The sequence below is a fragment of the Candoia aspera genome, chromosome 14 (assembly GCF_035149785.1).
Source record: "Candoia aspera isolate rCanAsp1 chromosome 14, rCanAsp1.hap2, whole genome shotgun sequence".
NCBI lineage: Eukaryota > Metazoa > Chordata > Lepidosauria > Squamata > Boidae > Candoia > Candoia aspera.
The window spans coordinates 11,499,740-11,523,004 of record NC_086166.1 but is presented as its reverse complement, the minus strand read 5'-3'; the positions used below and the strand labels follow the sequence as shown (position 1 = coordinate 11,523,004).

The window sequence follows — 23,265 nt, the reverse complement described above, 5'->3', positions numbered from 1 at the left end:
TCTTTACACAGTCATTTTTATTTAATTGTTGTATGCCACCCAGAGTCGCCTTGTGTGAGACGGGCGGCCGTATAAATGCGAGAAATAAATAAACGAGTAAATAAAGCGGCATTACCAAAGCTGATTGGAAAGAGGCCATTGTACTGATTCTGGAATAATGACTCTTGTGTTTCTGTAATTGGGGACAAGGGTACATTTATTTGCAAAATGCAGGAATGTTACAGTCAAAGAAATTCAGAAGGAAACACAAGTGTCATTGGCCAACAGTTGTGAACCAAGGAACCTTCAATGCAGAACTAAGTCAACAGAATGCTTGTTGGCTTGAGCAAAACAGCCTATCAAATACCTCCATGAATCTGAAAAGAGTTGCTTCTACAGAAGTACCAGGAATTGTATTGGATCTGTAGTGAGAGGAAGGCAGCCACGCCAGAACCACAATTTTCGTCCTCTAAAGAATGAAAACTTGTTTAGGAGAATCACACTGATAAAATATGGTTTGTGCCAGCATGGATTTGTGGAGAGAAGTCTCTATATAATTAATTAGGTTCAAATAAGCTCTGTTTTTCCTAGAGTTCTTGTTTCTTCCAAATGCGAGTTTCCCCTCAATGGACCAACTCACATTGGGCGTGCCAATAGGGTCAAGGACAAATGGGAGTTCACAACAGAAGAAACTCGAAACCAATCAGCCTCCCCTTGTGGGGTTTCTCCCCACTTTTGCTCAACTGACAATTTTGCCTTGATCTTTGACAAAAAACAATTATTTTTCTTCTGTCACAAAGACTGGGCTCGTTCAAGGCTCAGCTGCACTCTGTAAAATAGGCCCAAGGTCAGGCTGTTAATTCATCCTAAACTGCCCTTTGAAATAATTGGGACCCACATCCAAGTATCGGCCAAGATTTTGCTACTAGGATGTAAACTTGGAGGTGTGGGGCTGGGGGTTCTTTGACTTTCAGCATGGTAGAACTTCCGTGGCTTCCAGTGTTGAGTATCATTCTGTTTCCCCAATTATGACTTCTTTTCAAAGCCTTTAAAATTCATGGAGTGAATCTGAGGCCTAAAACATGTCACCACGCTAGGACTGCTCACCCTGCCTGAATATGGCCTTGTAGTACGCGTAGCAAGAGTCATGGGCAAGCTGTCATTTGGTGGCCCTGTTGGGGTTCCTCAGAAATCATTATCGCTCTCCTCCAGCGGCTCAGGCTTCCTGACCCTCCGACTGGCCTTGGTGGGGATGTCCATGCTGTCATCTTCCAAGTCATCATCGTCGTCATCGTCATCATCGTCCAGATCAATTTCACTGTCCTCTGAGTCCTCCTGTGGGAAAATGCATGCACTGGTTATCTGACTTTTTTTTAAAATATACCCTGGTCTTGAAGAATTAATATAGATAATATTTATCCAAAGCATTGAATGAATACAGTTGCTATCCAGTTAAATAATCTATAGTCTTAGTCCATCTTTAGTTTATTGTGAATAAAAGCTGTAATTCCAAAGGACAAAGCACTTTGATATTGTGTGTGTGTGTGTGTGTGTGAGAGAGAGAGAGAGAGAGACGGGAGGGGGCTGGGGGGTTCCTCTCCCTCCCCTACAGCAATCTCCTATCCTACTGAAAAGTTTTGCTTGAAGGTAACAAAGTTCCAGTAAAATACAACAAAAAGGGGAATTTTGAGGGAAAAAGTCAGGAGGGTGCAAGAACTTGCCTTTCCACTTTCTTTGAAACATAAATAGGACTATTATGCTTCCTGGTTCCCACAACCTGCTTTATGGCTAACCCTAGTAGGTCGACCAAAACACAATTTAAGGCTTAATGTGAGCTGTGACAACCCAGAAAATTGTGGCTAAACACGGTTCAGCAAACTAGTCCTGAGAAAGCTCTGCTTCTTACTGCGGGGTGACATCCACCCATCGGGTCCAGCCCCACCTCCCTCACTGGTAGTCCACAAACACAATCTGATGTTGGGGGGAAGCCATCCTGGGTTGTCTGTGTCCCTGGCAGATGGCACGCCGGCTCTTGCATCTTACCTTCAGTCCTTTCCTCCCACTGCCCGTGGCTTCTGATGGTGAGCAGGCCCCAAGACCAGAGGAGGGAGGCAAGTGATGTGTGGGTATGAAATGAGGAGCAAGGGCTGGCAGAGCAGAGAGGCACGCACCTTGGCCTTGGCTCGGGAAGCTCTGTGCTTTTTGGTTCGGGCTCGGGCTGCCCCGATCTTTGGCAGACGGAGCAGCAGCATGCGAGGCGACGCAAGATGGAGGTAGAAAGAAGTTAGAGGAATGACACCAGAGAGGGTTATAAAAGAATGAGGGCAAAAGGCAAATAGAGAGAAAACTCAAGTCCAAACAAGGCTGGAGAAGACAGCTGAGCGGCATGGCTGGGTCAAGCACATGGACCGAGCTAAGAGGGGAACTACCTGCTTGAGGAAACTTACTCAAGGCAGACACTTTAGGGTTAGTTTGCACCTGGGTTTCTCAACCAGGATTCTTTGGAACCCTAGGGTTCTGTGAGAGGTCACTAGGGGTTCCCTGGGAGACCACAATTTATTTAAAAAGTTACTTCAAATTCGGGCAACTTCACATTAAAGAGGTAAGTTTCATTCTTTATGTTTAGTTGAAGAGCAGAACACTGTTAGTGCGTATCTACAGGCCCACCCATGAAACGAATATCATAATTTTGTAACCTCTGGTCTACATTTTAGCCTGAATGTGCAGGGTTCCTCGAGGCCTGAAAAGTATTTCAAGGGTTCCTCCAGGGTGAAAAAGTTGAAAAAGGCTGGTTTACACAGAGGCCGTGTGATCTCCATGGGGCTCTTGTGTAGCCTGCTGTTTGTGGACAGCTGCTGCTGTTACAGCCCAGTCCAGCAAGGCCTTTTCAGACCTGATACCTAAGTTGTCCCCAAAATCTGGCCCAGGGTGAACAGATCTATCTTGGATGTAGAGATCTCCAGAGTGGGCCCAGCAAAATAAATCAGAGAAGAATACTTTCAAACTAGCGCTATGATCAATCGATGCTGAAACAGATACTGCCTGATCTTTTCGTTCAGCCATTCAAAGGGAAAACCATCCATCACAACTACTGCAAGGAAACGGGGGTTTGTATTTCCTGCATCCCTGCAAAGACATGTAGCGTGACCTGCCAGAGGTGTGCTTGAAATATTAGGACAACAGAGAGAAGCTGGTTTCTGTGAAGAAGACCTCACTTTTTCTATAATTAAAAATCATGAATCTTTGAGAATGTATTGTATGAAGAGAAGGAAGGGGTTCCTATTAGTTGGTCGGCAAGACACATACCATATGTACAGCAGAGAAGCAAATTGTAAGTGTCATATTGCTCCTCTATTTCTAGTCACAACAGAGTCAAAAGGGTATCTTACACAATGGCTGTATAAAAATTCATCAGGATCCTGAATACTCAGAGCAAAATACTTAGAGTGGCTAAATCCCATTGAAAGCCTAAATCTTATTTAGAAGAAAATATTATTTCTTCTAAATAAATCTTATTTAGAAGAAGTAATTTTGCAATTTACTTCTTAGCCCCATTGGGACTAAGAAGTAAATTGCAAAATTAAGTATGTAAATAAGATTCAGACCCAAACTATCAATTTTGAGAAATACACAGTTACAGCCACTTAAGATATTATACGGCAAAGCAGTTTGTTGTCGGCGTTCGAGACCATTTTTAATAAAAGTGAATTCTATAAATCACCCAAAGCTTATTTACAAACCCAGATGTTTTTAGCATGCAGAGCACATGTATATTTGAATATAGATATGAATAAATCATTCAGAGAGGATAAGTATATAGCTTATACTTAAGCTATAGAAATCATAAGTTTATAGTTGATCTTTATGATTGATGGATTTGATCTTTATTGATCTACCTTTATGAATGATTCACAATCCTAGCTTACCCCCTCACCTTTGATGTCAGTAAGAAGGTCCAACCTTGCATAATTTAACTACTATTTAAAACTTGGTTTAACTTTACGCAGAGGAAATGGTTTTTGGCTTAATCCTAAATAAATGCAAATTCATGCTTTCTGAGGAAAACCTTTTTGAAAATAACTTTTTCTTCCACTTTGCAAAAAGGGCAAGTGAACTCATGTTTACACATATTGTGGGACGCCAGCCACGGCCACTTACATCATCCTCCGTGTCTCCCCCTTGCATGGTTCCAACAATCCGCTTGCTGGGCCGCCCTAGAACATACAGTAGGCATCAGAAAACGTAATAAAAACATAAGCATAGCTCTGGCAGAACCATAAATACATAAACTTTGAGCCCTCAAAATCAGAGGTATTTCCAGAGTCACTAGAGCTATCAAAGGTACAAATGGCCATGCCTGTTAGAACGGGCACCTTCTTGGTGGAAATCTGCCCCTCCGAGAAGCATCTTTTCCTTTGAGAAAAGGTTGAGTTAGGTACAGTGGGCTTAAACCAAAGGAAACTGACTTGGACAGTCTGTTGGTCCTCTACTTACAAACGCTTTCACTGTTACAGTCTGAAGCTGTGGTTCCTTCCACAAGGAACAATGAGTGAGTGTTTTACTCCTGAACAGCACTTGGGGGGTGGGGGGGGGGGAAGCACGTGATCGAATGCATAGGGGGCTTTGGGAGCGATGTGCATTTAACATGTTCTTTTCGACATACGTTTTAGACTTGGAAAGGCATTTATTTGTTAAGGAGCTCAGGAGTACATCTGTCTCTTTTGCTCTGAACCAAGCCTTCACAGTTGAGCTTTTAGGTCAACAGAGGTCATTTTTAAAGAGCCAAGCTGTCTGATTTTAAGGCAGGGGTGGCTGACCTTTTCAGGCAAAAGGTCACCCTCGGCCTTTGCAGGACATGCTGGAAACCGTACCATGCCTCAACTAGCACTAAATATGAACTGATTCGATTTAAATGTAATGAATGTTCAGTAAGTTTTCTGTGCCCTTACTATGGCCAAAAGACTGATATTGCAACATTGGAAAGATAAATGTATGGCCCCATTTACTTCATGGACTGGAGACCTGGTTACACTTGCCACCTAAGAGAGGATTGCCTATAGACATAGACTTTGCATGGATAAGGATAATGAAATATGGGACTCATTTATGCAAAATACAGTAGTTTAGGAAAAAGCATGATGGTTACATAATTGTATTAGAAATAAATATATACATTTGCATCCTATTTGCATTAGACAAATATATAGAGAATTTTAACTGTTTACTGCTGTAATGACATAATCTTCTGTGTTTCATATTTTTATCTTATTTTTTGTTATATTTTCCTCACTTTTTAAAGCACCTGTTACGTATTTCCTTTTTTTTTTGATAATGTATGTATCTTTGTATATTTCTTTTTGTTTTTTCTTTTTCTGTTATTATTTTACAAAGCAATGAAACAAACAGACAAACAAATAAGTTAAATAACTCCGTATGATTAATTGCACTGAAGTTAATAATTTTTGTCCTCTGAGGCATTAGAAAAGATAGCTGAGCCAAAAGATTATGCAAAACACGTTGAATTCAAACTGTTTCAAATTTTAAATGCCTCAAGTGCAAAACAGTCACTTTGGCCATTTCGGCATATGCTCAAAACGCTTCCAAAAGGATTGAAACACCTTGTCTCTCTCCACAAACAGTTGCTCTGTGCTTAAACCAGTTTGAATTCAACATGTTTTGCCTGCCCTTCCTGAGCAGTGCCTGGAGGGGGGCCCTTGAGGAGCCACAGGCTGCGCCCCCTGCTCTAAAGGCACAATGAGAAGCGAGGGGCGGTTCTGTGTGCGTCAATGCCAAAACTGCCCTCTACATAGTGGGTTGGTAGGAGTTGATTTTAAAAGAAAAATAATGAATAGTTAGCAGTTCTCAATGCTTACTTCCTCACATTGTAACATACTCCAGATGTTAGCTGTGACCAGTGCTCTTGAGACCAGGGACAGCAGGTGGAAGGAGGCCAGATATGGATGGAGGATGCAGTGATCCTCATCTGCTTATTTTTATACATGAATGACTTCAAGCGTCTCTACAACTGGCCAGGGCTTGCAAGGTCAGTCAGGCTGATGTGCATCTTTTATGCCAAACGGCCTGGGGGGGGGGGATGGCTACACTCTATTTTTAACTAATTAATAACTCTATATGTCAGGCTTCGTGGAAAAGAAATACATATTTCACCTCCACTGGCACTTCAAGGGACCTGTGACCAATTATTCCCACAGAGAAAAGTAACTCAAGCGTTTTAAGACGCTTGTGCCTGCACTTGCTCTCCCACCAGCTGTTGAAACTAGGAGGGCAAGCAAATAAGGCAGGGGGGGCAGCATTCTGGCAGGGAATGGGGGGACGAGATGTAAGCGTGGAGAAAAACAGTAATACGGGCAAGCAGAACTGGTGCATTATTATTTTTTTGCTCAATCTTTAAAAAAAAATCTACGAAGCTATGAAAACAGAAAGATGGGGGTGTTTTAGGATACAGTGCCCCTCCGTGCAGGGTAGTCATAAAGAGGTGGAAACATTAGCACAAACAACAGCAGCCAGCTGAGGCTGCTTTTATGAGCTTGGGAAAGCAGAGCCAATTTGGCACTGAAGCTCCACCTTGGGTTGACTAACCCCGTGCTGGCTCTTGAGAAGGAAGAACCTTGCCGTCTGCAGAAACCTCTTCTCATTTCACCCCTTCAGCCCAGCCTCTAGCCCTGGTCCCTCTCATGTGCCGCGGACAAAGGAAGGGTGCCGTGTTTTCTGCCTTGAGCAACGGCAAGACCAGGAAAGCCATACTCTGCAGGCTGATCCCAAACAGTCTTGGCTGGTATCAAAAGGCAGGTCTCCAATCAAGGAGGTTTAGCAGGCTTCCTGTCCCCTGCTGGGTGTGTGACAGAACTGTAGATGTGCAAAGCACGAAGAAGGGGGAGCCAATAAAAGAAGATCGAACCAGCCTAGATTTCACTGATCCCGCCAGGGCCCCAGAGAGCATGTCAATCCTGCTGCTCAGGAAACGATCATGTAGAAATACGTTCACTCGGTCAGCATGATTGAAGACTAGCTGTCCTTTTCTGTAGGGACAACTCAGTTCTCTTTTCCAAAAGAAAAGGAAGAGAAGAGGCGCCATGTCTCCAGTGTGCCGTTCTGGCCCAGCTGGACTCCCCTGTGCAGAAATCTTATAATCACAGAGCGGCTGGCAGAAGGAGCGCAGAGCTGTGCTGGAAGGGAAAGGAGACATCTTTCTTTCCTTTCTTTTTCATTCTTCTGTAACAGAATGTGGTGAACTGAGCCCATGGCCCAGCCTAGGGGTTGTAAGAGCTAAAAACAGTACAGTTAAGGAGGTCTGAAGGTCTTTTTTCTCCCGCTTTCTTCTGTGTGTTTAAGGAAGCATCTGCATAAAAAGGGCCAAGCTGGAGGTTTTATGTTAAAAGCTTAAGGACCAGGCAGATGGGTGAATGTCAAGGAATACGGGGATAGCTTTGAATAAAATATGCAGCCACCGTTACAAAAACATCAGCTTAGCCTGCAAAGGCAGGAGGCGGTGAGAAAGAAGCTCAAGACTGCCTTAGCTTGACTCCCTTGGGTTAAGAGGGAAAAGAAACTCTGTCAGGCGTTCAAAGTTCTGTTATCATAGCCTATAACAGTGTTTCTGAACCTTGGCCATTTTCAGATGGGTGGACTTCAACTCCCAGAATTCCCCAGCCAGCATGCTGGCTGAGGAGTTCTGGGAGTTGAAGTCCACCCATCTGAAAATGGCCAAGGTTCAGAAACACTGACCTATAATGATAAATAAAGAGTTCTAGTATTTCTTGTGGGGTTTGTTTCCTGACCTGGCCTACCTCAAAGGGCTGACAGCAAAGCACACTTTTCTTATTCCGGTAGCCCTCTTTCCTATCTGCAGAAAGGCTGCAGTCTAAATTCAGCTCAGGAATAAGGGAATCTTTAGAACTTGAATAATACGAATGTTTTTTGTGCTTACAGAAATTGACATCGCTACATCTGTTTAAAACTGTTTTCCCAATTTGCATGGGCAGGAGTACAGGCCGAAGACTTTGAAAACAAGCTGCATCCTGAAGGCAGTTTGGGAAGAAGAAAGAGGGGCAGATACACCCACCTTGCATGAGCATCTCCATAGCCGTGTGTTGCTTGATCAGCTGCCGGTCCTCCAGTTCGCTGTCCGATCCCTCGTCCTCGTGGATCTCCATGTCTGAGTCATCGTGACCTAAATAAAAATAAGAGCACTTCAAGTTATTAGCTGCCCGAGAGGCAGGCTGAGGACGTCATCGTGTCTCTCTGGCTTCTTTGTACCCTTCTGAAGAACAAAAGGGGCCGTCAGTCCACTAAGAGGCCACTGCGCAGCGGTAGAGAACATGGAGAACATGCGAAGGAGCCCAATGCCTTCAGGTGAAAAGACCTCAGCTAGAAGAGCTGGGCAGAAATTGGGAGGCATTTTTTTTTAAAGAAAAAACCCTAAGCCTATTTCAGAGCTTAGACTAGTTTTTGTGTTCATTCTACCTCAAAACAGCAGGAAAAGAGAGCCAATGCTTTTGGGCAATTATGCCTGAGGTGACCTTCCCAGGTGGCAAAAAAGGGGACTGGAAGATTGCACACAGTGCAAGAGGCTCAGAATACCCACCCCAGGGGTATCAATGGATGAATTCATTCCAAGATGGCTTTATCTTAGAATGAAACTCTCAATGGTCAGGATATTCTGGTGTTTCTTTATTTCTTCAAGCAGAACTATAGAGCTTGAGAGAGTTAAAAGGTCTTCTCTGCTACTCAAGTCAGCTCTCACTGTCTCCAAAAGGAAGGTGGCCCTTTCCTGAGAAGGCCTCTCTTTCCAAGCTCCGAACAGCAATTTCTCACATGCATTCGGGAGGTTTAAATCTCATGGGACTCCACGGTTGTCTGGTCAAACCAGGCTGAGTGTATCTTTTGTTGTTATAATTTATTTATTCAAACATTTAAAGAAACAGAATAAATAGCCATGTTTCTTTGAAAAAGAAGACAGAAAGAGACACAATGGATAAGGAATGAGATCAGTAAATATACAGGGAGTTTACCATTATCACAAAATTTAAAAACCATTATTCCGTGATTAAGTGCATAGAACTAAGTTTATTATGTCATCTTAAAAAATAGTTAGAAATCTCTAGAAAACTCTGAATGTGATATTTAATATTGATATCATCACTATTTGTTATTCTTCCAAGGATAAAAGCACAGGGGGGAAAAGGGTTAAGAAAATTAAAAAGAAAAAGAAACAGTAAAAATATTGAGAAGCTACATAGTTTTAAATTCCTTCCCATTGTACTCGACTGATAATTGCATGTCGTATTTATAAACATTGAAATTATTACTATCTTTATGCCAGTTATTTTCCTCTTAAAAACAGAATTCTAGTGCCTGAATTTCTCTTGTGTGACATATTACAGGGGAGCCATTCTTGCTTAAAATTTAATCAAATTTCTGTTCTGAATGTATCCTGTTAATTTTGCCATTGCTGCATATTCCCCAGGATCGGTTGCCCAGTCTGATATTGTTGGCAAATGGTCTCTTTTCCAACGTTGAGCCAAATTTGTCCTCACAGTCATCGGCATATATCTTATTAAACTGTGATATCTTTCATTCATTTGTTCTGGAACAAGTCCTAGTAGAAAAAACCTGAGGTTTCAATTCAAACTTTAAAACTTTTTGAATAATGCTGGGTATTCCTTTTCAGTACTTCTGAGCTCTTCCACATGCCCAACACATCAGATAAATTGCTCTTTCTGTATCACGCTGGGTGACATCATGCCGTGCGTTTTTCATGCGCTATCTGCACTGTTTAGGTTTACAAAATCAAGCGGAAGCTTCACTCGCACGGACTGTGCCATCTTGCCATCTTGCATTCCAGCCGGTTATTCATCATGAAAACAGAAGGTCAGGGTTGATAAGCCCCAGATGCATTTGCTGTCATGCTGACCTATGTAGTCCCACTCACAGATTCACATTGACATAGTTCCCAGCATTGGCACTTGGGGCTCAATTTAGCCAGGCAAGAAGGCCTTCGGGAAACAGCCGAGCAGCTCCCAAGTCATCTTCTGCTCCTTCACCCCTTGCAGATAAATGATGCCATTGATTTTCTTGCCCTTCTCAAACCATCCTTAGGGGACTTGATGAACCACCGGCCACCCCCACATTACATGAACAGGAGGGTTATTAATCACCAGGTTTTAAAACTGTCAATTATAGAAGCCAAAATGTTTGATTTCAGAATGATACCTAACCCTGTTGATAGTAGATCTGCTTGTTTACAAATTCTTGGAAGTTTCTCTGTTTTTTATTTGGGCTTTCTTAAACACAAACTTCAGCAAAGGATTGTTACCTTGTCGTGGTGCTGGAGCTTGAGCACCTCAATGATGCCATGAGCTAAACCGTGAAGGGCCACCCAAGACGGGAAGGTCATGACAGAGAGGTCAGACTAAATGCGATCCCTGGGGAAGGTAATGGCAACCCACCTCAGTATTCTTGCCGTGAAAACTAAATGGATCAGTACAGCCAGAGATATGTCGGTATACCATCGGAAGATGAGACCCCCAGGTCGGAAGATGGTCAAAATGCTACTGGGGAGGAACAGAGGATGAGCTCAACTAGCCCCAGACGTGATGACGCAGCTAGCTCAAAGCCGAAAGGACGGCTAGCGGCCGACGGTGCTGGTGGTGAACGGCGAATCCGATGTTCTAAGGATCAACACACCATCGGAACCTGGAATGTAAGATCTATGAGCCAGGGCAAATTGGATGTGGTTATTGGTGAGATGTCAAGATTAAAGATAGACATTCTGGGCGTCAGTGAACTGAAATGGACTGGAATGGGCCACTTCACATCAAATGACCACCAGATCTACTACTGCGGACAAGAGGACCACAGAAGAAATGGAGTAGCCTTCATAATTAATAGTAAAGTGGCTAAAGCAGTGCTTGGATACAACCCAAAAAACGACAGAATGATCTCAATTCGAATTCAGGGCAAGCCATCTAACATCACAGTGATCCAAATATACGCCCCAACCACAAATGCTGAAGAAGCTGAAGTAGAGCAGTTCTATGAGGATCTGCAGCACCTACTGGACAACACGCCTAAAAGAGATGTTATTTTCATCACAGGAGACTGGAATGCTAAGGTGGGCAGTCAAATGACACCTCGAATTACAGGTAAGTATGGCCTGGGAGAACAAAACGAAGCAGGACACAGGCTGATAGAATTTTGCCAAGACAATTCACTCTGCATAACAAACACTCTCTTCCAACAACCTAAGAGACGGCTTTATACATGGACTTCACCAGATGGACAACACCGAAATCAGATTGATTACATCCTTTGCAGCCAAAGGTGGCGGACATCTGTACAGTCGGTAAAAACAAGGCCTGGAGCTGACTGTAGTTCAGATCACGAACTTCTTCTTGCACAATTTAGGATCAGACTAAAGAGATTAGGGAAGACCCACAGATCAGCTAGATATGAGCTCACTAATATTCCTAAGGAATATGCAGTGGAGGTGAAGAATCGATTTAAGGGACTGGACTTAGTAGATAGGGTCCCGGAAGAACTCTGGACAGAAGTTGGCAGCATTGTTCAGGAGGCGGCAACAAAATACATCCCAAAGAAAGAGAAAACCAAGAAGGCAAAATGGCTGTCTGCTGAGACACTAGAAGTAGCCCAAGAAAGAAGGAAAGCAAAAGGCAACAGTGATAGGGGGAGATATGCCCAATTAAATGCAAAATTCCAGAGGTTAGCCAGAAGAGATAAGGAATTATTTTTAAACAAGCAATGCGCGGAAGTGGAAGAAGACAATAGAATAGGAAGGACAAGAGACCTCTTCCAGAAAATTAGAAACATTGGAGGTAAATTCCAGGCCAAAATGGGTATGATCAAAAACAAAGATGGCAAGGACCTAACAGAAGAAGAAGAGATCAAGAAAAGGTGGCAAGAATATACAGAAAACCTGTATAGGAAGGATAACAATATCGGGGATAGCTTTGACGGTGTGGTCGGTGAGCTAGAGCCAGACATCCTGAAGAGTGAGGTTGAGTGGGCCTTAAGAAGCATTGCTAATAACAAGGCAACAGGAGACGACGGCATCCCAGCTGAACTGTTCAAAATCTTGCAAGATGATGCTGTCAAGGTAATGCATGCTATATGCCAGCAAATTTGGAAAACACAAGAATGGCCATCAGACTGGAAAAAATCAACTTATATCCCCATACCAAAAAAGGGGAACACTAAAGAATGTTCAAACTATCGAACAGTGGCACTCATTTCACATGCCAGTAAGGTAATGCTCAAGATCCTGCAAGGTAGACTTCAGCAGTTCATGGAGCGAGAATTGCCAGATGTACAAGCTGGGTTTAGAAAAGGCAGAGGAACTAGAGACCAAATTGCCAATATCCGCTGGATAATGGAAAAAGCCAGGGAGTTTCAGAAAAACATCTATTTCTGTTTTATTGACTATTCTAAAGCCTTTGACTGTGTGGACCATAACAAATTGTGGCAAGTTCTTAGTGGTATGGGGATACCAAGTCATCTTGTATGCCTCCTGAAGAATCTGTATAACGACCAAGTAGCAACAGTAAGAACAGACCACGGAACAACAGACTGGTTTAAGATTGGGAAAGGAGTACGGCAGGGCTGTATACTCTCACCCTACCTATTCAACTTGTATGCAGAACACATCATGCGACAAGCTGGCCTTGAGGAATCCAAGGCTGGAGTTAAAATCTCTGGAAGAAACATTAACAATCTCAGATATGCAGATGATACCACTTTGATGGCTGAAAGTGAAGAGGAACTGAGGAGCCTTATGATGAAGGTGAAAGAAGAAAGTGCAAAAGCTGGTTTGCAGCTAAACCTCAAAAAAACCAAGATTATGGCAACCAGCTTGATTGATAACTGGCAAATAGAGGGAGAAAATGTAGAAGCAGTGAAAGACTTTGTATTCCTAGGTGCAAAGATTACTGCAGATGCTGACTGCAGTCAGGAAATCAGAAGACGCTTAATCCTTGGGAGAAGAGCAATGACAAATCTCGATAAAATAGTTAAGAGCAGAGACATCACACTGACAACAAAGGCCCGCATAGTTAAAGCAATGGTGTTCCCTGTAGTAACATATGGCTGCGAGAGCTGGACCATAAGGAAGGCTGAGCGAAGGAAGATCGATGCTTTTGAACTGTGGTGTTGGAGGAAAATTCTGAGAGTGCCTTGGACTGCAAGAAGATCCAACCAGTCCATCCTCCAGGAAATAAAGCCAGACTGCTCACTTGAGGGAATGATATTAAAGGCAAAACTGAAATACTTTGGCCACATAATGAGAAGACAGGACACCCTGGAGAAGATGCTGATGCTAGGGAGAGTGGAAGGCAAAAGGAAGAGGGGTCGACCAAGGGCAAGATGGATGGATGATATTCTAGAGGTGACGGACTCGTCCCTGGGGGAGCTGGGGGTGTTGACGACCGACAGGAAGCTCTGGCGTGGGCTGGTCCATGAAGTCACGAAGAGTCGGAAGCGACTAAACGAATAAACAACAAAAACACAAACACAAACACAAACACACACACACACACACAAAACCTCTGCCTCTCCCTGGCCTTCTGCAATCCCACTGCCTTCTAAATATATTGAACTTCCAATCAGCAACTTTTAAAAATGATCACTACTGTTCTAATTTATTGATGCTTTATGCATTTTTACAATCATGGATATTTGACAACATTTGGCCAAGTCTTATTTGAGATACAGAAAGAGCACAAGAGAGCATTCGTTTCTCTACAGTCATGAAAGAAATTACAAATAGCACCCAATCCATGTTAAAATAAAAATAATAAAGCTTCTTTTCTTGGTCAGAGAGAAAAGTCCATTCCAGAGACACAAAAGAGACAATGAATATACTGCAGATAGCAAGAAGAAAAGAACTGCAGATTTAGACCTTACGAAGTAAATGGCTATATTAACTAAGTCTGCATATAAGCATTTTTAAAAGAAAATTCAACTTACAGAGCAAAGAAAAGAAACCAGCTGAAACTAGCAGAACCTTAGATTTGGAGACCAACCAGTGAACATCCCTGATCAATGCACTTTTGCTATGCTGATACCCCTGACTGATGGCTGCCCAGCTCCCATTCAAGTATTTCCACCCCGACCCACCAAAAAGCATTTTTCCATTGCTGAACAACATATATTGCTAGGAAGGCAAACCACCCCGCTATAGTCTGCCAAGAAAACTTCGCGAAAGCGGCATCCCCCCAAAGGGTCAGACATGACTTAGTGCTTGCACAGGGGACCTTTCACCTTCACATGCCTTCTACTGAAGTCTTTGTTCTAGTCTTGTCCTCTTGGGGGAAAAAAAAAAGAAAAAGAAAATTTGGGCTCCATCATTTACACATCAAGAATTTACGTTAGCATCCTTTTTTGGGGGGGGGGGTGCCTTTGAGTCAGTGTTGACTTCTGGTGACTCCCTAGACTAGTGCCTGAAGTTTTCTTGGCAAGGTTTTCCAGAAGTGGTTTGCCATTGCCTCCTTCCTAGGGCTGAGAGAGAGGGACTGGCCCAAGGTCACCCAGCTGGCTTCGTGCCTGAGGCAGGACTAGAACTCCCGGTCTCCCGGTTTCTAGCCTGCTGCCTTAACCACGACACCAAACTGGCTCTCTCAGCATCCTTTACTAACTCAGTTTTCTTCAGCAATTTCTCATATGACTTGGGTACCTATTGTCCCACCATTCTTTCTTCTTTGGACATACTGTACTCTATTTGTGCCAGTGTCCTTAAACTGCAGGACCCTATGCTTCCTTCACCTCTCAGCCCTTTTAGCATCATCCATGCGCTGCTGGTGTAGGCTCCATTCCTTTGTTTGTGTCGGCCTTCAAGCCAGGTCCTTCCTACCTAAATATAATCCCATATCTACTGAATTTCATCTTGCTGTTTTGGTTGATTGTTCCCGCCCCAAAAGGAACTGCATACAAAAGGCTCATTCATACCTCAGCTTATTAAAATAAAACTACGATAGTCCAAACTCTGACGGTGGTTAAAGCAATGTTATATTTTCCTTCTGAGTTTTGTTTAGAGCTTTCCCAGTAACACCTAAGTTCTGTGAACTCCTGCCAAATAATATCAGTTTTAATATGCACCCCATAAGTGGACCCCCAGTCCCACTTTTAAGCTCCCAGAGCCAAAACTGCCAAAGCCCCTGATTTTCACCAAACCTCCCCCCTTTTATTTTCATGCAGAAGGGGCAGATAGGGGCATTAAACAGCATTAAACTCATGAGGTTTAGTGCAACCAGTTTGTCCCTTAAATCCCTCACATTTTTTTAAGGTCTGAGAATGTCAGTCCTCTCACGATAGTGAAATAAATCACCGGCCTCATCTTTCGAGCCCAAAATATTTTTAAAAAATATTGTGACCCCCAAAAGGGTAGACTGGTCTTGACTTTACCTGACCATTTTTGATATGTGGCAAAGCGCCTATTGCTCTTCAAGAACAGAATGGGAAAATGCACCAGACAGTTTTACGAGATGCTCTTTATGCTGAGAGGGGTCTGGGTTCGATCCCTGGCATTTCCCCTTGAAAGGATCTTAAATGCCAGGATCCCGGAGAGAATCCGGGGCAGGGACTCGCTGTGGCAGGGCCAGTGAACAGGAATGAGCTAGAGTTGTAACAGACCTGCTGGAGGACCGTGAATTCCTTGGTGCAACCGAACTCAGATACGCTGTCTGCTTTCTCTGCATGGCTCTGTGCAGAAAAATTGAACCAAACAGCCTCCAGAAGGCAGCAATCTGTTTGTGCTATCACAAATGAACAACAGCTTCTGTGAGAATCTTAATGCGTGTGCCGGTCTCGGAGAGAGAATAAGGAACAGTAAAGAGTCAAGCAACAGTTTAGGAGGAAAAGCAGCTACAGTACCTAATCCCCGAAATACACCCCTTCCTGATCAAACTCTGGTTCCACTTTAGCAACAGGAAGAACCGACAGAGAGATGCGTCGCTTTCTCGATAAAGCGTCCCTGCCGGCAAAGAACAGAACGTGCTCGGCATTCGCCCAGGGAGCTTGCGCATTTCCTTGGATTGTGGTGCCCTGGTAGTCACACACTGCTCTTGTCCTTTCCTGGGGCTTCAAATGCTTCTTTCCCAAAGCAAATCTACGAGACGGTCCTCTGAATGGTCTCAACTCTGGAACGCAGCCCCCTGCCAGAATCCATATGGCATTTGGCAGTCAAGTAAACAACCCAGACTGAACGTCTGTGATAAGAAGCAGCTGGGTGGCTGAGAATGATTGCTCTGGGGGAAAATTCCAAATCCAGCACCTGATGTCCCTGGTTCACTTTCGCTTCTCTCAGAAACTCATTTTGTGGCCTTCGGCAAATTCTCATTCATCAGCCTAAGATTGTGGGGGTGAAACGCTCTAAACCCTCATCACACATTGGAAGGGGTGAATAATAATAAGGTCACCCAGATGGGTTTATCAAAAAACATTCCAATGCCATGCTGTAATTTGCACTGTGCCTGCCTTCTTCCTTTGCCTTGTCTTTGAAATGTAGCAGGGTTTCGAAAGTCGGCAGCTTCAGGATGTGTGGACTTCAACTCCCAGCGTGCTGACTGGGGAATTCTGGGAGTTGAAGCCCACTCATCTTAAGGTGGCTGAGGTTGAGAAACACGGTAGTAGAGCTGTGGTTCTGCTTCTGATCGGGGCTGCCCGACAAGCTGCTGATGCTTTGTTGGGAGTCCGGTGTATGCTGTTTTATTGTTTGCATGCTAATAAAATTACGCTGCACCTTCAAAGTAATGTGGTTACTTTAGGTGAGCCAGGGTTTGACCACAACAAACTCTAGCCTCCTCCACACATTCCCACATCGTTTCACTAGCCTACCAAAAGCATGGACATGACCCTCCCAGCTCCTCCCAAATCGCTCAGACTGCCCAAAGGCTTTGTTTTCAATGCTAAGCATGATTGCGTCATCAAATTTGGATACAAGTTCATACAGTATATGGTGCACTATACCAGCCTCTGTCTTAGACATCAACTCCCAGAATCCCTACCCAGAATGGCCATAGAAGGTGCAGAAGATTGCGCTTTCAAACTGAGATACTGATGATGGAGAAGGCCCGTGGGTCCACAAAGGGAATACTTTCCATTAACACCTCCCAGACACAGATAACGAAAAGGAGCACTGCATAAAGCAGATGTACATTTTTATTATATGCTGTTCAGATTGTTTATTGAATGCACACAAAATAAACACACTGAAAGTCAACTGTGCCTGCCTCCATTTCTTCACTGTAAATGGCAGAATGGCTGAGAAGAGGGGATGTTGAGTCAATGGAAACTTATTTCTTCCCTCTTTTCTGAGTGCTAGGAAGACTATAACCCCACTCAACAAAACCATCTGTGCCCTTACCTTCTAAATTTGGACACACAGACACACACCCTTACCACTGTGCAACAGGATGAAAGTTGAAAAAGGGGTATTTCATCTGTATCAAATCTGCTGCCCCCCATATGCATTGAGTTACAGTCTCCAGCTTCCCAGCCAACAATTCCAGAACTTTGCTGTTTAAAACTGAGTTTCAAAGAGGGATGGGCCTTTTGGGCTCTTGCACAGGACCGTTGCAGTTGATGCACTTTGGTTCAGTAAACCAGTCTGCAGCCAGTAATTTTTTCTGTAACTTTAGTTTCTACACCACAGAAGAAAGGAGCAGAAAAGAGGAAAGCCACAAGCCAACAGAAAACCAACTAGCGTGATAAAATACAGCTTAATTTCCTTAATTAATTGACCCACCAAGGAGCATCTTTATCTTCTTTTCAGTATAAGTTAACTATGTGTGGCAATATTAAAACTGGATGCAAACAAGGACCCATCCAAAGGATCCTTGCTGATGTCTTATTTAAGATGACTCAAAACTGTTGGCAGAAGCTCCTAAATAAATTATTCTAATCTATTACTAATTTTTCCAGTCAAAAGTTATTATGTTAATAATTTATATTGTTATATATTTCAACATCTAGCTTAATTGTATCCTGCTAGAAGGGATATTTTCTAACAGATTTGATCAAGAGGTGCAAGAGAGAAAGAAGATTATCCATTTTTCATTCCAGATTGTAAACTGTCCGTTGCAGGATATAAATCAAATGAATGAATGAATGAATGAATGAGAATTAACAAATACTGCTTTTCACAGTGGTCTTTTAGACTATGAATGGCTAACGCTTAGGCATGCAAGAACAGGGTTAGAAACACTTTCTGCAAATAGTAACTTTTGAGGACTCATTTACAAACCTGGATTAATTAAATGGTTAATTAACTGCATTAGCTGTAACAATATTACTAAAAGGCCAGTTTCAATCCTGACTAAGATCCAGAATGTGAGACATACCTATTTGTTCAACTACCAAAGGCTGCCTATTTCCCTGCCAAGACTTCTGCAGGCAGAAGTTTTCAAACTAAGTCTCTGACACTGTATTTGGTTAAAACCCTAATGCATCATCAGAGATCCCAGGGCCTCCTGTGGCCCTCAAAAGCTCCAAGAGCTACTTCAAAAGTCCACACTCTTGGGTTGTCATTTTTAATATGACAGAAGGCCAGAAATGTTAGAGGCATGCATTTAATTAATTCAGTTGCCTTTGCTGAGTCAAGGGTGGGGGTACAGACTGAGAGATCGGCTCTCAGTATACCTCCAAGGTCAACTCAGTTGGGCTGTTTGGGTTTCATTTATTTAATTAAAATTGTATGGCCACCCACACCCCTTGGGCAGCTGGTATTAAGTTACTGCAGCATCCAGAACGGCTACAGTAAATTGGACGAGGAAGGATTCCACAGGGCTACCCCAGTGCACGAAAAGGTAACTTACTTCCACTCTTCAGCAATCGTTTCTCTTCCTCCTTCAGCTTATTCTGCATCAGACGCAAAGTGTTTTCTGCTTCCTGAAGGGAAAGGATCAAAATCAGGACAGTTACTGCTTCAGAATCCCTCAGCTTAGGGGAGAAAGGAGGCAGACGCTAGGATGCCGGAAAAGTTAAGATCAAAGGCTTTTGAAAGACAGCTTAGCTCCACAAATTGAGAACTCGACAAAAATGTGAAAATATCAGCAGTTCCGGTAAACTGTTGAACCTCTATATTATTCTATTTTATTCTGGTCGTGAATTCCAGTGGCAGCAGTGCTGTTTCCTGATTTAATTACCCCCCTACAGATATCCATCGCAAGCCACAAAGTTATGAAAACGGCAACATGTGAGCCATGGTGTCATCGTGCCAATGACAGAATGAGGCAGTTGCATCATTAAGTATGGCACAAGTTGCATCATTTGCATGATAATGTCATAACGCATGGGTCATCATTTACCCCCCACCACTTGTTCATGGGCCCCCCTTTGTAATGATCCTATGAAAGAAAAGCTGCAAATATTAAGCAACAAGTAGACCACAGTCTCAAAACACTGCAGGACAATGGGCAGGCGTAAGTAAATGTTTTGCTTCTGCCATTCATTAATGGGAGAATAATAGGGAGCTAGAATGATTCAAGGAAGTGCTTCAGTGAAAACATATGGCTCATTTTCTGGACAAAAATCTAGGCACAAACGAAGCTGCACGTAATTCTCATTAAGCACACAAACAGAACTTTCCATGGCGTACAGGCTCAGCTTCCACAGTAAAAAGAATATTTAAAAAAAAATCCTTACAAATGTATTGGGGAAAGCACGCTGCCTAAGCTAAGAAGGAAAAAAAAAACTCAGAGGGATAATTAAATGCCATTTTTATTATTTCTGGCCTACCTGAGAAAACGTTTTATCTTCATGGCTAGACTACCCTAATTCCTTCGCCTTTGTGATTAACCAACCAGTAACAGCCAGCATTTAAAGGGAAGGAGTATGCTTAATTTATAGAACTTCAAGAAAAAGGGTCCTGAAAAACCTTTATAATGTTGTGTGCTCACAGCAGAACTGAAGTTTCATGTTAAATATGTGTTAGCCCTAAACACACACACACATACACACACACACACACAAAGATAGGCAGCAAAAGCTGGAAGGCAGTGACTCAGAAACTTCATTCTGACACTTCAGAAAAGTGAGTGAAAAACTGGAAACCCCTTATAGACTTCTTGCATGAAACAGGGAAAAAAAACAAACTTATGATTTATGGTTTCGATGATTAGACAAAATTGATTATAGAAAGAAGAGAGTCATTTTGTGACCTCAAGTAAGAGGTAAATTTAGAATCGCACTTAATAATTGCTGTAAAGAAGACTGGAAGCTACTTTTTTGGTATCTTTTTTTCTTTCTTTTCTATTTTTCTTTTACTCTTTTTTCCTTTCTTGCACTCTTAGCTTTCTCTTTGATTTCTTTATTTTCTTTTTCTCACTTTATATTAGTTTGTATTAGTTTTATCTTCTTAAAAAATCTTTAATAAAATTATACAAAAAAGAAAAGTGAGTGAAAAACAGATGGCAATTCCTGAAAAGACAGAACAGCATGGATGCACCAACTAGTGACAACACAGCTGTCAACTCTGCTTGATATGTTACATCACACTCAGTAAGGGATGCAGTTATAACCCAGATAGGGTAACATAGCTACTCCTGCTATGTTACCCTATCTGGGTTATAACTGCATCCCTTACTGAGTGTGATGTAACGTATCAAGCAGAGTTGACAGCTGTGTTGTCACTAGTTGGTGCAGAGAGTAGCTATGCTCCTGAGACCAGGGAAATCTGGATTTTAACACACACGCTTCACATGGAGATGGTTGGATACAAACAATGGCAGGATGCCTACACCTTTAGCAGACATATGACAAGCTGTGTCACCTGTGTACTTCCTGTCTGGCTCAGAGATCCCCTGGATGAGAAGACCTCTAAAAAGATTCCTATCTTGCCTGAAAAATAAACTTTTCATATCCCATTCATGCTTCTGTTTTCTCCTGTTCATCTTTGATCACTGATTAAATCCAATGCTTGAAGCATATTTACGGCTTCAAACAGATGGGCGCTTAACATCTATTAACCTCTGCATAATACCTAAGAAAGATCTTGGACTGAGAAGTGGGAGACTAAAGTGAGAATTTATCTTTCTGTAAGCAAGGAAGATGCCTGACTGCCAAATGTCACATTTTCTAGCTGTAGGAATTGAAGTTACAGGGAAAAATTCAAGGAAGGTGTGTCTTGCCAGGGAGAGTCAGCATTTTAAGATCACAATTGCTACTCTATGGTTTTGCAGAGGTTGGTGTGTCATCCTGGCAAAATGTTTACAGAATGCTGTGTTTCGCCAGAGAGGTTGGTGATATAAAATTTGATTGACATAATGGGGAGGCTTGACTCAACTGCATTCATACTAAACTGTAATCGAAAGAAAAACAGATCTATAGCTCCTACTGTTTAAAGCTCCTGATCTGTGATAGCATGGCGACCATACACAAATAAACGAACGTGATGCAGAAGGAGAGTGGAACTGTGTGTTCTCTGTTCTGCACATCACAGGCATTGCCTCTGCAAGTCCATTCTGCTCTGCGTGGACAAATATCCTGAAATCTGTCAACGCTGCCATCTCCCCGAGAGTCTCCCTCCCAACCCCAAGCTGATGTTCTCCAAAGTGCTGGGATCACAGCTTCTAGAACAATCAAAACTGCAAGTTCTGGGCAGAGCTGACCCACCCAGGTTGTTTCGAGTATACATTATATTATCTGTTTTCCTCCTATCTTAGCCTGGGCTTTAATTTGCGCAACAGAAGGCTTCCAGCAAAGCAGAAGAGTCTTCAGCAATCAGGTGTCAAAACACTGCACAGGCATTCTTTCTACTGCCATGGTGAAAACATTCATTTATTTCTATTGATCGTGTACTAATTAATAGCCTGCTTAATACCCCAGACGTCACCTCTTCAGTCTTAGGCTGAGGAGGGGAAAAAACACTTGGAAGCGCTGAGGTAATAAATCATTTTACAGGACGTTATAAAAGGAGAACGCAGATTCTGGAAGTTGAATTACAGTTTGAATAACTATCTCCCAAAGTAAGTAAAAAAGGCTGCTGCAGAACAAACAAACAAAGACACCGGTTAATTAGGCTGATCAACAGCAGAGCTCTGCAAGGCACAACATGCTTTATCCCACAGTATTCCTGCAAACCTGCCTTCGCAAACTTGATGGGTCTGCAATGGTGTCCAGGCCCCTTCAAGTCACTGTTGGACGCATCCATAAAGTAGCATTGCCTTGTTCAGGGCTCCCAATTTACAGAAGCCGTGGCTATCTTTCTTCTGCTCTGTGCCTGAGGGGACAAAATACCTTGGGCTCCCCCTACTCTACAAAAGGCTGGCTTTCCCCTTAGCACACTACTAGAGACAATTAAAGTTAACACGAGAATCACTGTTACAAGCCATGCCAATGCTGAGTGGTTCTCTCTCCTTTTGGGGTGTGTGTGTGTGTGTGTGTGTGTGTGTGTGTCATTGCTGACTCCTGGCAACTGCCTGGAAAAGTCCCTGCAGTTTTCTTGGCAAGGTTTTTCAGAAGTGGTTTGCCACTGCCTCCTTCCTAGGGCTGAGAGGGAGTGACTGGCCCAAGGTCACCCAGCTGGCTTCGTGCCTAACGCAGGACTAGAACTCACGGTCTCCCGGTTTCTAGCCTGGTGCCTTAACCTCTACCCCAACTGGCTATTATGGTTGGTCACACAGTCTGCCAGATGTTTAGACTGGATTTGGCATTTTTGTCCACCTGAGTCTTTCCCGAGGATCTGGGATAGGCAGATGTTGTTATTTAACAATATTAAAGGTATCATCGCAGGATATAAGCTGTTCCAAGTAAAGCTGCCTTTTGCAACTGACTGATGGTGATTTTGTCAATGCCAATGGTGTTTTGGATGCACCCAAGGCGCCTATTACTATTGGTACTACCTTTGCTTTCTTTTGCCACAGTCGTTCTACTTCTATTTGCAGGTCTTTATATTTTGTGATTTTCTCTAATTCTTTCTCTACTATTCTGCTGTCTCCAGGTATTGCAGTATCCATTATTATTACTATTATTATTATTCCTTGCAATTTTCTTGACAAGATTTTCAGAAGTGGTTGGATCTTGCCTTCTTCTTCCCAGGGCTGAAAGAGACAGACTGGCTCAAGGTCACCCAGCTGGCTTCATGCCTAAGGTGGGACTAGAACTCATGGTCTCCTGGTTTCTAGCCCAGTGCCTTAACCACTGCACCAAAGTGGCCCTTTTGTTTTAGGGAAACCCAAATGTTTGAACTTCTAAAGAGGAGGCAGTTCCTAGGCATAAAGTCTCATGATGAAAACTGCTACTCATGACGCAATCCTT

The 23,265-nt window shown here is 42.9% G+C and overlaps 1 protein-coding gene across 3 annotated transcripts in view; it reads right to left on the bottom strand.

Moving 5' to 3' along the window:
• Positions 1 to 1,038: 1,038 nt before the first annotated feature.
• The window catches only part of CLUAP1 (clusterin associated protein 1), a 62,546-nt gene continuing 40,319 nt past the window's right edge, over positions 1,039 to 23,265 (bottom strand). For 2 of the 3 annotated variants that reach the window (XM_063315246.1, XM_063315244.1), the window contains exons 9-12: positions 18,825 to 18,897; positions 8,063 to 8,170; positions 4,138 to 4,193; positions 1,039 to 1,314 (exon numbers count right to left, since the gene is read on the bottom strand). In XM_063315246.1, the coding sequence (XP_063171316.1) occupies positions 1,165 to 1,314; positions 4,138 to 4,193; positions 8,063 to 8,170; positions 18,825 to 18,897 (387 nt within the window). In that variant the 3' untranslated portion in view covers positions 1,039 to 1,164. Of the gene's footprint in view, positions 1,315 to 2,150; positions 2,208 to 4,137; positions 4,194 to 8,062; positions 8,171 to 18,824; positions 18,898 to 23,265 lie in introns of all 3 variants that reach the window. The other variant, XM_063315247.1, reaches the window with a different exon arrangement.